The sequence below is a fragment of the Panthera pardus genome, unplaced genomic scaffold, assembly GCF_024362965.1.
Source record: "Panthera pardus isolate Hobbes unplaced genomic scaffold, ASM2436296v1 HiC_scaffold_27, whole genome shotgun sequence".
Classification (NCBI taxonomy): domain Eukaryota; kingdom Metazoa; phylum Chordata; class Mammalia; order Carnivora; family Felidae; genus Panthera; species Panthera pardus.
Window position 1 is genome coordinate 117,805,889 of NW_026526843.1, and position 14,430 is coordinate 117,820,318.

At 51.1% G+C, this 14,430-nt stretch overlaps 1 protein-coding gene across 4 annotated transcripts in view; it reads right to left on the reverse strand.

Annotated features, from left to right (window-relative positions):
- Window positions 1-86: 86 nt before the first annotated feature.
- The window catches only part of CLCN4 (chloride voltage-gated channel 4), a 63,108-nt gene continuing 48,764 nt past the window's right edge, over window positions 87-14,430 (reverse strand). For 3 of the 4 annotated variants that reach the window (XM_019417855.2, XM_019417853.2, XM_053891848.1), the window contains 2 exons: window positions 9,632-9,848; window positions 87-3,262 (listed from right to left, as the gene is read on the reverse strand). In XM_019417855.2, the coding sequence (XP_019273400.1) occupies window positions 3,172-3,262; window positions 9,632-9,848 (308 nt within the window). In that variant the 3' untranslated portion in view covers window positions 87-3,171. The remainder of the gene's footprint in view (window positions 3,263-9,631; window positions 9,849-14,430) is intronic. The other variant, XR_008418330.1, reaches the window with a different exon arrangement.

Genomic DNA, 14,430 nt, shown 5'->3' on the forward strand with positions numbered 1-14,430 from the left:
TACATAAAACACTGCTTCAGAAAGGATCCAGAAAGTTCTACAGAAGTCTAAAGGGTTTGGTTCTGGAAAAAGAAACAAACACACCGTTCTGAGAAATGTTTATTTTACTTCACATCCCAGCTGTACTCTTCCCGCTCATCAGATCGCCAGATAGACAAGGTTCTACATTTGGCTACAGCAAATCCCTTCAGAATCCCGACCCGCGTACTTTTACAAGAAAGACTGACAAACAGCTCGGAAGCCTGCTCCCCCTGGAGTTTGTGCGAGAGCCCGGGGCCAGCAGGCGAGTGGACGGCACGGGGGACTTCGGGCTCCACGGGAGGAAGGCAACCAGCTCTGGCAGCCCCGTTGCAAACTCTCCCACCCTTGACCTTCACCTGCCTGTCTGACCATGGCCTTCTGTTGCCAAGAGCCTGAACCCCACAACAAATTAGAGGTTCGACTCATGAAGGAAAACAAGGCTATTTGTGTCAAAGTAACACTCCCAACTGTCTGCCGTGAATTTGCAGACCTCTTCTACACTAAGGCCTGGGAGGAGGACAGAGCACAACCCCCCCCCCACCCCCCACCCCCGGCTTGGTGACCTTGGCCTGGAGTAAACTATCCCTTCATTCCTCTATGGCCTCATCTGGAGGAGGAAGTTCTGTGGTTTCACTGCCCTTTGGCTATCCGTTCACGGTTTCGTGTTCCCTTTTGAAGCTCCTTGTTTTAGCTGAAGGGGCTTTCTGGATTATACAAACCCAGGCTGTGACTAACACTCTTTCGGGAGGCCACGCAGGAGTGAGCGGGAACTACATGAAGCAATCTTTAAGACCTCGTAGGATTTCAAGTCCAGGAGAACCCAGCTTCACTTGCACACGCTCCATGGAAACCCCAGTAACAACACTAAAATTGGGATCTGTGACTCGACACTTAACGTGCCGTGAACGGGACACCAAGATCAAATTCTCTAGTACCGACCAGTGTTTCCACACTGAAGTGGCTATTTGATATCATTCTGGAGGGGGCCAACCGATCACAGAAACAAATTTTCCAGTGTTTGTCAGCACGCTCTGACTTCACTTTTTTGAACCCAGAGGACACAGCAGTACGTTTTCTTGTATCAACCAGAAGTTCCACAGAAACCCGCTAGTCGCTAGGTTTTTATACAAGACGAGCATTTTTACGAGGGTTGAGAAACGATGGCTTCCGATTGGGAGTTCTAGGTCAGATCTGAGAGAAGGGGTGGGGAACCGCTCGGTGAGTGGGAGAATGTCTGGAGGGTGTGGCAAGAAAGAGAGTAAGGAGGACAGGGAGGACACCAACAGAGACATGATGATGGCATCCAATCCAGGGACAGTCTTCCCTCCCAAGGACCAGTCCCTCTTCCTTGTTAGAAGAATCCAAAGTTCATTCAGAGAGTACCAGGCCTCACTAAAACTTCCCCTTCCCACGCTCACGTGCAGCCAGGGGGAACCATGGGACCAAAGTCCGGCCAATGGACATCGGCTGGGCACCCGTGGGCAAGTTCTGCTTCCTGGGCACAGGCATCGCACCTTGCTACGTGTCTCCTCCTCCCGCTTCGTGCCTAGGAAGCCGACGGCCCGGCTGGCAGCCGGGTAACAGAGAGCCCGGCCTGTGACTGAGGCTACAAGCCAGAGGACGAAGGACAGCAGACAACAATAGCAAAGCGTACGGCTGCTGGGTGGTAATGAGGAGACACGCGAGAGTGCCCGACCCCCGGTTTCTCGTTCAGCTCGTCACTGTTCGCGGGATTTCTCTCTGGCCGCCAGACACACACCTGGCACGTCAGTATCCGAGACCGAGATCGCAAAGGGCGCGGGCCACTCGGTGAGAAGGGGGGAGCGGGGACACACGTGACACGCTCCCGGGGGCGGACGTACTCACACCGGTGCCACAGCGGACCGGAACCGCAGCTCGGTTCCTTCTCACAGAAAGAGCCGAGTCCCGACTAAAGGGACAAATACACCGTTAAGTTCAACACGAAGGTGCCCAGTGCTCCGAGTGGCGGTCTCCAATTTAACTCTGCCCTTCTGTGCTCTGACTGCGAGCATGAAAGCGCGCGCTCAGACATTAGAGCCGGACGTTATGCATCCTACAGAGAAGATAATGGAACAGATTTAGAATCAATTTAGCATTTCTCTCGCAATCCATTTGGAGGAGTTCCCACTGAGACTTCGTATGCCTCACCCTCCCTGCAGCCGTATTTAATAAGAGCTGAGAGGAAAAATAAGTAGTAACACTGGGTGGCCGGCTTTGACTCTCACGTACGCTATCTGGAAATTGAAGCACGCTTACGGCAAGCTGGCAGCATACAGGATATGGCCCGTGGAAAATGCCGGACTGATCAATATTTAAGAATGCACAGGCCACGGCGATCAACGAGTGAGGTACATACAACAGGGACCCGAAACCATGAGCAGGTGCGTATACCCTCAAAATCGCGGCGGGTCCCTTCGTGCGGGAGGAAACACGCGTAGCACTAAACGCTCGAACAGTGAGTTCACGGTGTGGTCCCGAGATGCTGGTGTTGCACCGAGAAAGGGTTTCTCACAGTCAGCGGAGCAGAAGCCCCCGGATGTTGGTGCACAGACGGATGAGAGCAGGAGCAAGACAACGGGATGGTGACGAGTGAGCCCACTGGCATTCGTGCAGCTTTCACTCGGTTCACATTTAATTTCTTTTTCTTTTCCGACAAAGTAAGTGCAAACATCTTTAATCCAATTCAGTAAAATAGCAGCAACACTTCGGGAACCAATAAATAAAGATGCTGACAGGCCAATACCCCTTGGCCTCTTAGACTCAAAGCTTCCCAAACAGCCTTAAACAGAAGGGGCAAGCGTTTCTTGACTCAGCATTTGTGTTCTGTGTCCTTGTACAAACCACATCGTTTACACCCACCCACATGCTCCCACGGCAGTTAATAAACTCATTAAGAAACACAGCTGGAAACTCATAAGGGGTTAAAGCTATAAAATGCCTACTCGTGGATGTCTTTAAAAAACACACACACACACACACACCAGGTTTTATCCTCCTTTCGTTCAAACAAAGCTTTTGTTTCCACTGCCCCTAGCGTATAATCGTTCATTAGGATAATAACATATCATTTGTTTATTTCTTTTAAAATGACACAGTTGTGTTTCTCTCAAAATAAATGCCACCTTGTTTCTAATTAAACATGATGGATTCAGGGTCCTGGTTTGCCATCTGGGCCATATGTCTCAAAACATCCTTTTTCGTGATGATGCCAAGAAGTCTCCTGGAGAAGAAACAAAATACAGAAAAGAGGTCAGCCTTACAATATTGACCCACGCATGTCCTAAACCCCAGTGACTTTGCCACTTGGACACACAGAGACACTTCCCAGCTTCCCTTCAGTTGGGTGGGGGACAACTGAGTGGGCTCTGGCCAACGGCACGTAGGTAGAGGAGAGATGCCCCAATCGACGCCCATTATCAATGGACTCCAAAACCACTCAGCAAATGGTCACTGGAAAACAAAAAATTCCCGAAAGTATCCATCCACAGATGACGTACACAGAGAAAAATGTCTCTTTATAATGGAGGGCTCCAGCCGCCACCACCTCAGGAGATAGAGCTTATCACCAACAAGGTTGGAAAAGCTGACATTATGACGTCATCTACGGTGGCATATCGCCAGAAACTACTTATACCAAATCAAACCATGAGGAAGCAATCAAACAGATTCAGAATGTGAGACTACTGATTTGGATTCTTCAAAAAAAAAAAAATCTATGTTATAAATAACAAACAAAAAGAGACAAGAGACTGTTCTAGACTAAAGACTAAAGAGGAAAAACAACCAAATGCAATGTGTGAAGCTTGAAGGAATTCTGGATTGAAATCTGATATGAATTGGATATTGAATGATACACTGAGTTATTGTTCATCTTGTATAATTATGGTTTAGTGGTTATATAAAAGAATTTCCTTAACTCTTAGAAGATGTATGCTTGTGGGGCACCTGGGTGGCTCAGTCGGTTAAGCACCCAACTTCAGCTCCGGTCATGATCTCACCGTTTGTGAGTTCCAGCCCCACGTCAGGATCTGTGCTGACAGCTCAGAGTCTGGAGCCTGCTGCGGATTATGGGTCTCCCTCTTTCTCTCTGCCCCTCCCCCGCTTGTGCTCGCTCTCTCTCTCTCAAAAATAGATAAATAAACTTTAAGAAATGCTTAAAAAAAAAGAAGAAGATGTATGCTTGCTTCGCAACTGCCAAATCTCGGAAGCACCCAAGATGGCCTCCTCAAGGTGATGGATACATAAACCGTGGTCCATCCAGACAGTGGGGTATTATTCAGCGCTGAAAAAAAATGATCTGTCAAGCCATGAAAAGCCATAGAAGAAATTTAAATGCACATCACTAAATGAAAGAAGCCAGTCTGAAAAGGCTACATACTGTGCGATTCCAACTCGATGACATTCTGGAAAAGTCAAAACTATGGAGACAGTAAAGAGATCAGCAGTTGCCAGGGCTTAGAGGGAAGGAAGGAGGGATGAAGAGGAGCACAGAGGATTTTCAGGGCAGTGAAACTACCCTGTAGGACACTATAAAGATACATGTCATTCTCCATTGATCAGAACGCACAGAATGTACAACAGCAAGGGTGAGCCCTAAACTACAGACCTTAGTTAACATGTCAATATCAGGTCACGGGAGGCAACAAACGTAACAAGTGCAAGACATTAACAAGGGAAATTGAAGGGATGAGAGGATATATGAGAACTGTGTACTTTATGCTCAGTTTTTCTGTAAACCCAAAACTGCTCTAATAAAAAATAGTCTGTTAATTAGGGGCGCCTGGGTGGCTCAGTCGGTTGAGCGTCCAACTTCGGCTCAGGTCATGATTTCGTGGTTCGTGGGTTCGAGCCCCGTGCCGGGCTCTGTACTGACAGCTCAGAGCCTGGATCCTACTTCAGATTCTGTGTCTCCCTCTCTTTCTCTCTGTGCCCCTCCCCGGCTCACAGTCTGTCTCTCTCTGTCTCCAAACTAAATAAACATTAAAAAATTTTTTTAATAAACAAACAAAAATAGTTTTCTGGGGGCATCTAACTCAGTCAGTTAAGCATACTACTCTCGATTTCAGCTCAGGTCATGATGTCACCGTTCGTGAGTTCAAGCACTGCGTCGGGCTCTGTGCTGACAGCTCGGAGCCTAGAGCCTGCTTCACATTCCGTGTCTCCCTCTCTCTCTGTCCCTCCCCCGCTCACGCTCTGTCTCACTCTGTCTCTCAAAAATAAATAAATGTAACCAAAAAAATAGTCCATTAATTAAAGAAAACACCCTTGTGGGAGAAACGTGGTTGCCTGAAGGGAGAGGGGTGCTGGTGAAGAAGGATAAAGCCGGGAACTGTTTTCTGTCCCAGCTGTTTAGAGTCGCTTGGCTTCAGCTGAGTTCAGAGATGACCTGAAATACATTTCTAAAATTTATCAGAACGCAGTAAAGCAAGATGCTGTCCTACTAAAGCCGCCCGGAGGACTTAGCTCGGGCCGCCGTAACAGCACCCCACAGATGAGGTGGCTCAACAACAGAAATGACTGTTCTCACGGTTCCCAAGACTAGAAGGCCGGGTCAAGGTGGTGGCCGGTTTGGGGTCTCCGGAGGCCTCTCTCCTTGGCTTGCAGACAGCCACCTTCCTGCCGTGTCCTCACAGCCCTGCTGCCTCTTCCTCTTCTTCTAAGGACGCCAGTCTTATCAGATTAGGGCCCCGGCCTCGCGCCCTCACTCACCCTGACCTCTTAAGGACTCCATCTCCAAACACGGTCATGCTGCAGGTTAGGGCTTCAACATAGGAATCTGGGGGGATACAATTCAGTCCCCAGCCGTTCTTCCACTGCATTTAAAATCAAAAAGGGACAGGAAACAGGCGAGCAGCTTATGCCTACAATCGCCACTAGCAGAGGTGTGGTGGGAAGACAAACGGGAGGGGTGTGAGGCAGGGAGGGCTCTGCTGCTGGCGATCGCAAGCAGACCGTCTCTCAACCGACACCGCTCTTTTGTCCTCGGACGTTTTCTTTCTTTTCTTTTCTTAACATTTATTCATTTTTGAGAGACAGAGAGAGAGCACAAGTCGGGGAGGAGCAGACAGAGAGGGAGACACAGAATCCAAAGCCGGCTCCAGGCTCCGAGCTGTCAGCACAGAGCCTGACGCGGGGCTCGACGCCACGAACCGCGAGATCGTGACCTGAGCCGAAGTCGGTCGCTCAACCGACTGAGCCCCCCGGACGCCCCCGTCCTCGGACGTTTTCGACTTGAAAGCCTGGCTCAGGACATTCCCCTCTAGAACCCCTGGGTAGTACCACCTGAACTGGAGTGTGTCCACATTCCCTAGTAGATGACAAACTCCCTGGCTTTATTAGTTTTCAGACACCTCTTGAGCTTTCTCCGGGTCTCAACCAGATGCTCAGTGAGATGGTGATTAAGGCAGTGTTGCTTTGAAAAAGTTTGACCTGCTCGTGTTTGCAGAGCGATAGGGATTCTATTCCACGGGCCCCTCCCTTATCCCCGAGGCCTGGTTCTGTTGCCCCACCTTCACCAGGGAGCGGGCCAGGCAGCCTCCCCTTAAAGCTCTGTAACTACAGCACCTCCAAGTCAAGCTGCTCACAACACTCCCGGGGACATGCGACTTCAGGAGCTGCCTCGGCCTCAGGCCTAAATTGTGCCTTGGCCTGCAACAGTAATCGCTGCGAAAGAAGAAAGCTCAGCATCTACAAGAAGGAGGCAACATCAAACCCGGCGGAGATCATTAGTGGCGTGAAATGTCCTATTCGGCTAAAGTCAAGTGTTCAAACTTCCAGCCCCTTTGGGGAGTGGCCAATCTGTGACCGTGAACGTATGAGATGAGGGTAGCCGGGCTCTTCTGAGAAGGCCATCCGTCCCAAGTCCCGGGGGCCCGCCTAGCAGACTCAGGGAAGGCGGACACAACGTCCCCTGCCCGCCTGCCCTTTCGATATCCTCTGGGGGGAAGACCCCACCCAAATGCAGTCTCCGCCACCGGAAGTTCCCAGACTCGGGCATTCTGGGGACAAAGACTTCGGTGGTTCCTGGTCTGGCTTCGAGACTACCTTGGACCCCCAGGCCCCGAGAAATCCTGCAGACGATGCAGGTCGACAGGGCGAGCTGGGGCTCTCCCCGCGAGCAGGGAAGGCACATGGTGACGGAATACATCAAAAACGCGAGCTGGCTCAAGACATGCCTGTCCTGGCTGAAAGCCCGAGGAGATGAAAGGCCCGCAAACAAGGATCCCTTGCCAGCAGTAACGTATCAGCATCTGTGTTTGTTTAAAATATGTAGAGCGAGAGAGAGTGCGATTTTGTTTTCTCGCAGAACATTCGGAGCCAATTTCGGCACCCAGATCTTCACAGGAAAACCTCATGGGGCTGCGTGAGGTGTGAGCGGGCGTTAAGGGCAGAATTTCCTGCCAGAACTGGAAATTCCACGATAACTGACATTGGATTATTATTTTAAAGGAAAAGAGAAACTGCTATGCACTTGAGACTCGGCGGGCGATCACAGTGGTATTTATGCCGAGCACTAGAAATTCAAGTATGTAGATGGGCTTCAGCGTTTTGCAAAGTGGAGTCCTGACCGGCAGCAGCACCGGGGAGCTTGCTGGAAATATATATTCGCAGGCCCCTCCCAGACCTAAGGGATCAGTCACTGCAGTGGACCCAACACTCCCGGTTTAACCTGGAGCTTGAATCCCCAGGGGGATTCTGCGATCCACCGAGTTCCTTTCAAATACACCAGCGGAAGTGATCTCTAGCCCCAAACGCGTATTTATTCCTTACTGATCGTCCCTCCTGTGTGCAAGACACCCGCCCTGGCTGCAGCCAGAGCTGAGGACGCTCGTCGCGTGGGCTGGGAATTCTCGGGGTCAGTGCGCACATACGGCCCCTCGTACAGCCCGACGCTGCTGTGGCCGGGACAGCACGAAGGAAACGAGGGAACCAGGAGCACTCACGTGGCTATTCCCAGGCATCCAGTCCCCGGTCACTCAAGTCCACGGCTGGTGACATTTTGGGCCAGTGACTCTTTGTTGCAACGGGGGCCGTCCCATGCCTCTACCCACTAAATGCCAGGAGCATCCCCTGTCCAGTTGTGACACCCAAAATCTTAGGGGGGAGCAAAATCGCCCTGGTCTAGAACCGTCGGGTCAAACTGGAGCATGGGCTCTGCAACGTAAACTACGTTAGGGAGTTAAGGCCCTGAGTGCACTTAGGGGCCGGAGTCTCCAGGACCCATGCCCCGGCTCTTCTCAGTCTACAGAGGAATAAGCCGGGCAGCCGACCCTATGCTCCAGGCCACCCTCACTCAGCCAATCTCGTCCCCCACCGAAGCTGCTGAAGCCGTGGGATTCGGGGAGCACCGCGGAGCCCAAAGAATGGCCCTCGAGGCGCCGCACCTCTCCCGCCATCATGAACCTTTGATCTTCGAAATGCCAGTTTCCCGGTCTGCGGTTACACAAAGCAAGAGGTACACCGCCGCCGCGGCAGAGACGATGCCACGGGGCCGCCAAATCTCTCAGCTCTACAGTAACCGTTGTTGTGAAAACGCGAGGTTGTTTTGAGCAGACTGCTGTATTAGGGAACAATTTGAGCAATTTGAGCACGATGTGAACTCCACATTTGCATGTGGGTGATTTCATCCGGGAGACGTTCCAGGTGCGTGCAGAAAACTGCACCCAGCTGAAGCCAGGGGCACAGGAATACAGCCCACCCTTGGACAACACGGGTTTGGGCTGCTGAGGTCCACTTATATGCGGATTTGTTTCAAGAAGTACAGTGCGGTACTATAAACGTTGGGTCTCTTCCCTAGGATTTTCTTACTGACGCTTTCTCTGGCTTACTTACCGTAAGAACACGGTATATAATACATAGAACAGACAAAATACGTGTTAATCGACTGTTTACATTATCGGTGTGGCTTCGGGTCAACGGCAGGCTCTCGGTAGCTACGGCTCTGGGGATTCAAAAGTTCTACGTGATCTCTGACCGCGCGGGAATTTGGCGCCCCCAGCCCGGTGTCCTGCGAGGTCCGACTGTACAGCGCTCACAAGCTGCAGCCCTCACAACACCTACGTCTACAAAACGACTTCAAGTCGTCTTCAAGGTAAAGTGCTACCGTTGTTGTAGTATTTGTGTTTTCCTGACCATCTAACGTGCAAAAGCCGTGCTACTTTTTTTGTATCAGGTTCCCATCGTGTGTGCGTGCGCACGCGCCACCGTGGCGTGTTGCACACACAACCCTGTTTTTCTCATCAGCCCGTGCTTCGTAGCTCCCTGCACGGGGGCCTGGGCTGCGAGGAATGCGCTCCTCCCCCTTCTGACCGACCTTCAGCCTCAGGCCAGACGGCCCCCCCCGCCCCCCCCCCCCCACCAAAGCCTCTCGCACCTTCCCGGGCCCCGCGCCAAGCTCCCAAAGCTCCCGGTCACGGTCAGGTCCTGCTCGGCGCGCTCCCTTGCCGCAGCTTCCCGACGCCCTGTCCCAAGTACCCGTCCGCCCCGGGGCAACCTCGAGGCCCTGCACGGCCGTGGCCGTGTCTCATTCCTCTTGTTCTCAGAGTGCGGCCCCAGCACACAGCCCGTCCGCGCCTGTCCGGCCACTCACCCGCTGCGCGTCACCAGGCACTGCCGGAGCCCCAGTTTCCGGAAGATGTCCACCACCGTCTCCATGGGGGTATGGTCCGTGACCGTGAACGGGCTGAGGTTTAGGACGCGCCGCAGCTTCAGCGGGTGCGGGCTGTTGGCCGGCAGCTCGGGCGGCTCCTCCGTGAAGTACATGATGGAGTTGCTCACGATGCCCTCCTGCCTCTGTCTGGCGTTCTCTGCAACGGGCGAGCGGGAACGATAAGCCACACGAGGGCCCGTGCTTAGCAACTCCGTCGGCCCCGCACCCGCACCGACACACGTCTGCCCCCCATCCACATCCTAGACCCCCACAGGGAAGGGGTTCAGAGGGCGAACGCCACATTCCTAAGGAGGGGCTGCAGCCAAACATCTGTAAAATCGGCATCTCTCTGAAGCGAGCGCCCTACGAGGGTCCCCACGCTGTGACCTGATCGTTCACTGCCAAAGTCTCGACACGCGGGCTTGAGCAGGGTGGCTTCTTGGGGAGAACGTGCTGCCTCCTCCCGGCCTCCAGGGCCCTCCACCCTTGCTTTCCTAACAGTCCCTCACCTCATCATGGGCCCAGGTTGGACGTGACAAGAAGCCTTGCTGAGCTGCCCGACGACCCTAATAAGTTGGGGGTGTTTTCTTACAAACTAACTTTTAACTGGCCCAAGTGGCATTACGAATCCTGAGAGGAACAAAAACCATAGGACCGTCCTAGGCTCCCAGCCCAGAAATGCAGCTCAATCCCAAATATGACCCTTGGGACCAAAGAAATAACCCCAGAAAAGCCACCTTCCCCCCACCTCTCGGATCTCCTCTCTTAAAAACGGACCGTGTTGGGGATTCCTCAAAGAAAGATGGTAAAACTGTGATGGTAACAATTAGCCTCTTTCTATCTGTAGGCAAGGCCACGCGAAAGCCAGCTGAAGAGAAGCAGGGTAACAGGAACTCGTTAGAAACACAGCTTTCTGCAGCACTAGAAGCCCAGGCTATTTTAAGTCACACATGAAATAAATCCATCGGTCTCAAGATATTTCTCCAAGGCGATTTTCCTTCTGTTGGAATTTTAATCTTTCTTTTGGTTCATGGGAAAAGGTTAGGAAAAATGTAGTGTGAGGCCTGCCTTAAAATGGATCCTGGTTTCGATAATACATTTCTTGCCTTCTCAAAGACTACTATTCACCTATATTGTTCTTTGAAAAATAAAATTCTAACTGCCTGCTCTCAGGCCATTTATTGCAATAGTACTCTAATGGAAAACTGGCAGCATTCGGGGTCAGGCTGAGTTTGAAAAGGGGTCTCTGTTCAAAAGAGGAACAGAGGGCCCCCTGGGCAAATGCCGGCACATGATGTCACATCACGCACACTGCACCTTTCTCTCCTCCACCAAGATGGTTCCGGCCGGAGGCACTGAGGTGAGGATACAACGGTCAGCACGGACTCGGGCTCACTTTCACAGACCGACCAAGTCTCTGAAAGGCCCACATGACAAGAACGCCACCTACTCCAACAGTCAGGTTGACTGGGTCGAGGATGGATCCTTCTCAGCACTGGATCAAGCCACAAACCTCAGTCGAGAACTGAACACGTGATTCGCTGAACCCCTTGTAAGACCCAATACGACTTCGTGAGCTGTCCAGTCCACTTGTTGAAATGAATACCCACCCTGTAGATTTCCTCTGAATCTCCCGATCGGGTTAGAAGCCCTGATTCTAATAGCAGCTAGTTCAGTGATTTCTGGCTCACCAGTACATTCCCAGTGCCTGGACGATGCCTGGTATCCAGCAGGCACGAAACAGATATCCGCCAAACGCACGCATCACTAAGCGAATGAATGAGTGAGTAGGTCTCCTGAGTGTCTGGCGGACGCGGGTCCCACGTAGAACCATGTAGAATCCAGCCCATCCCATGTAGAACCGCCATGTAGAACCCAGCCCATCCCACGTAGGAGGTGCTGCGAAGGAAAGCCCACGAACGAGAATCAAAGGCGTCGGCCGGCGTCCGAGCCGGAGACGTGAGCTATGCTCCCTGTCACTCTAAGAGTGGCGACTGCCGGGGCGCCTGGGTGGCGCAGTCGGTTAAGCGTCCGACTTCAGCCAGGTCACGATCTCGCGGTCCGTGAGTTCGAGCCCCGCGTCAGGCTCTGGGCTGATGGCTCGGAGCCTGGAGCCTGCTTCCGATTCTGTCTCCCTCTCTCTCTGCCCCTCCCCTGTTCATGCTCTGTCTCTCTCTGTCCCAAAAATAAATAAAAAAAAAAAAAAAAAAAAAAAAAAAAAAAAACGTTGAAAAAAGAGTGGCGACTGCCGCTCTCTCCGGAAGGGTCTGTCAGGCCACTCTGGAATTCTGTTATCGGGACTTATCTCAATGTTCAGACTTTGGGGGCGGGGGTGCTCTGGCCAGTAACAGAAGAAACCAGCAAGAAAGCTTTTTGCATCGTTCTGCCGGGGGGAGCCATCTACTCCCGGCTCAGATAAGAAATCTTCACCGGTCACCAAGATGCCTACAACAAACTTCACGTTGTGCGCTCACAGGGGGCACAGCCTGGCTACTGCCATCCCCGCCCTGCCGGCTCCCAGAGCTGTTCCAGTACATGGCGCGTGCACGAGAAATAGTCCCCGTGGGAAAGCTTAAACCAACTTCCCGCCCAGGGGATGATCCCGTGCTAGCAAGAGTGTAGACTCCCAGACCCCAGGGAGCCATGAAGACTCGTGTCGGAAAAAAAAAAAACAAAGCAAAACCAAACAAAAAAAGCCCCAGGTTTACACATGTAAAAGACCTAAAAGACAAGAAGGAAATGCACTAAACATTATTAACCATGGCTTTCCATGGTCTTGAGAAAGTGGGTATCTTTTTTTTCCCCTTTTACTTCTGATTTCCCCAATATTCTATGAGTATGTATTACTTTTAAAAATAAAAATGTAATAGAGGCATCTGGGCGGCTCAGTCAGTTGAGCATCTGACTTAGGCTCGGGTCATGATCTCACGGTTCGGGAGTTCGAGCCCGGCGTCGGGCTCTGTGCTGACAGCTGGGAGCCTGGAGCCTGCTTCCGATTCTGTGTCTCCCTCTCTCTCTGCCCCTCCCCTGCTCGTGCTCTGTCTCTCTCTCAAAAACAAATAAACATTAAAAAAATTTTAATAAAAAAATAAAAATGTAATAAACTCCATTTTTAGTTGTTTTAAAGATCACTTAAACTGTTCTTAATAAAGAAGATTTGTTATGTATTCTACCAGAACTAGTGTCAGTGGCCACCGCTCCTGAAAACTGAGGTACATTTTGTGAGTACTTGCTAAGGCTATTCAACTTGACATTCCATTTTCTAGCAGACAATACCATGACAATGCCAAGTACAGATAAGAGTGCTGGTAAAGTATCATGTGGATTTTAAGATACCAAACAGATGAACGTAAGGGAAGGGAAGCAAAAATAATACAAAAACAGGGAGGGGGACAAGACATAAGAGACTTTTTTTATTTTTTTAATGTTTATTTTTGAAAGAGAGAGAGACACACACAGAGCACAAGTGGGGGAGGGGCAGAGAGAGAGGCAGACACAGAATCCGAAGCGGGCTCCAGGCTCCGAGCTGTCGGCACAGAGCGCGACGTGGGGCTCGAACCCACAAACTGTGAGATCCTGACCTGAGCCGAAGTAGGACGCTTAACTGACTGAGCCACCCCAGCGCCCCCATGAGAGATGTTTAAATATAGAGAACACACTGAGGGTTGCTGGAGGGGTTGTGGGTGGGAGGATGGACTAAATGGATGAGGGGCACTGAGGAGAAAGCTTGTTGGGATCAGCACTGGGTGTTACACGTTGGGGATGAACCACTGGATTCTGCTCCTGAACTCATTACTGCACTATATGCTAACTAACTTGGATGTACATTTTAAAAAAATAAAAAATAAAAAATAGGGTGCTGGTAAATTTCACAAACTATGACAGACCGAGAAATTTCAAGACTGGAAATAATCATATATTCAGTAGGCTATTATCATGGCTCCACAGCAACGGTTCTCAACGGGGAGCAATGCTGCCCCCACCCTTAGGGGACGTTTGGAAATATCTGGAGACATTTTTGGTCCTCGTAACCGGGGGATGGTGTTGCCACCAGCACCCAGTGACGGGAGACCAAGGGGGCTGCTAAACGTCACTCGGTGCCCAGGACAAGCCCTCACACAAAAGAATGATCCGGCTCCAGATGTCAATGGTGTTAAGGTTGAGAAGCTCTACTTTAGAGTAACATGTTTTTAGAGAGATAATACTCGACCATCCCGTTCATCAAAAATGCTCCCATATGACAGATGTAATTGACTCGAAAGGTTAAAATGGAAAACTGAAAGCAACCGGAGTGGTGGCCAGTACAAAGATGGGATTACAAGAAAACTATCTCGAAGAAAAAGCAGAGGATGTTATGATAAGTTACAGTTTGCCGCGGCATGGAGAAGTCCCTCTGTACGTGTGTGTTAGGCCCAGCAGAAAGCAGATGATACCGCCGCTCTCCGTGGCCTATTCCAATCATCAACGGCCCTCCCAGGAAGAAACCGCTTTATCCCTAAATAGCCCTTCCAACAGATCTGACACTTGGTTCGGTTCTGGCCGTAGATCCCTTTCTGTAAGTAAGCATCTTCCACATGCTAGAGAATCATCATTAAATCATCCACCAGATGAAAAAAAGGAGCGTTCCCTTAACTCTTGCCTGTGACTCCAAGTTTCCATCCCTTTAATCATCTTTGCGGCTTCCCGCTGAGTCCTCTCTGAACCCGTCCTCACCTAATTGCAGAATTCGAGACTAGAAG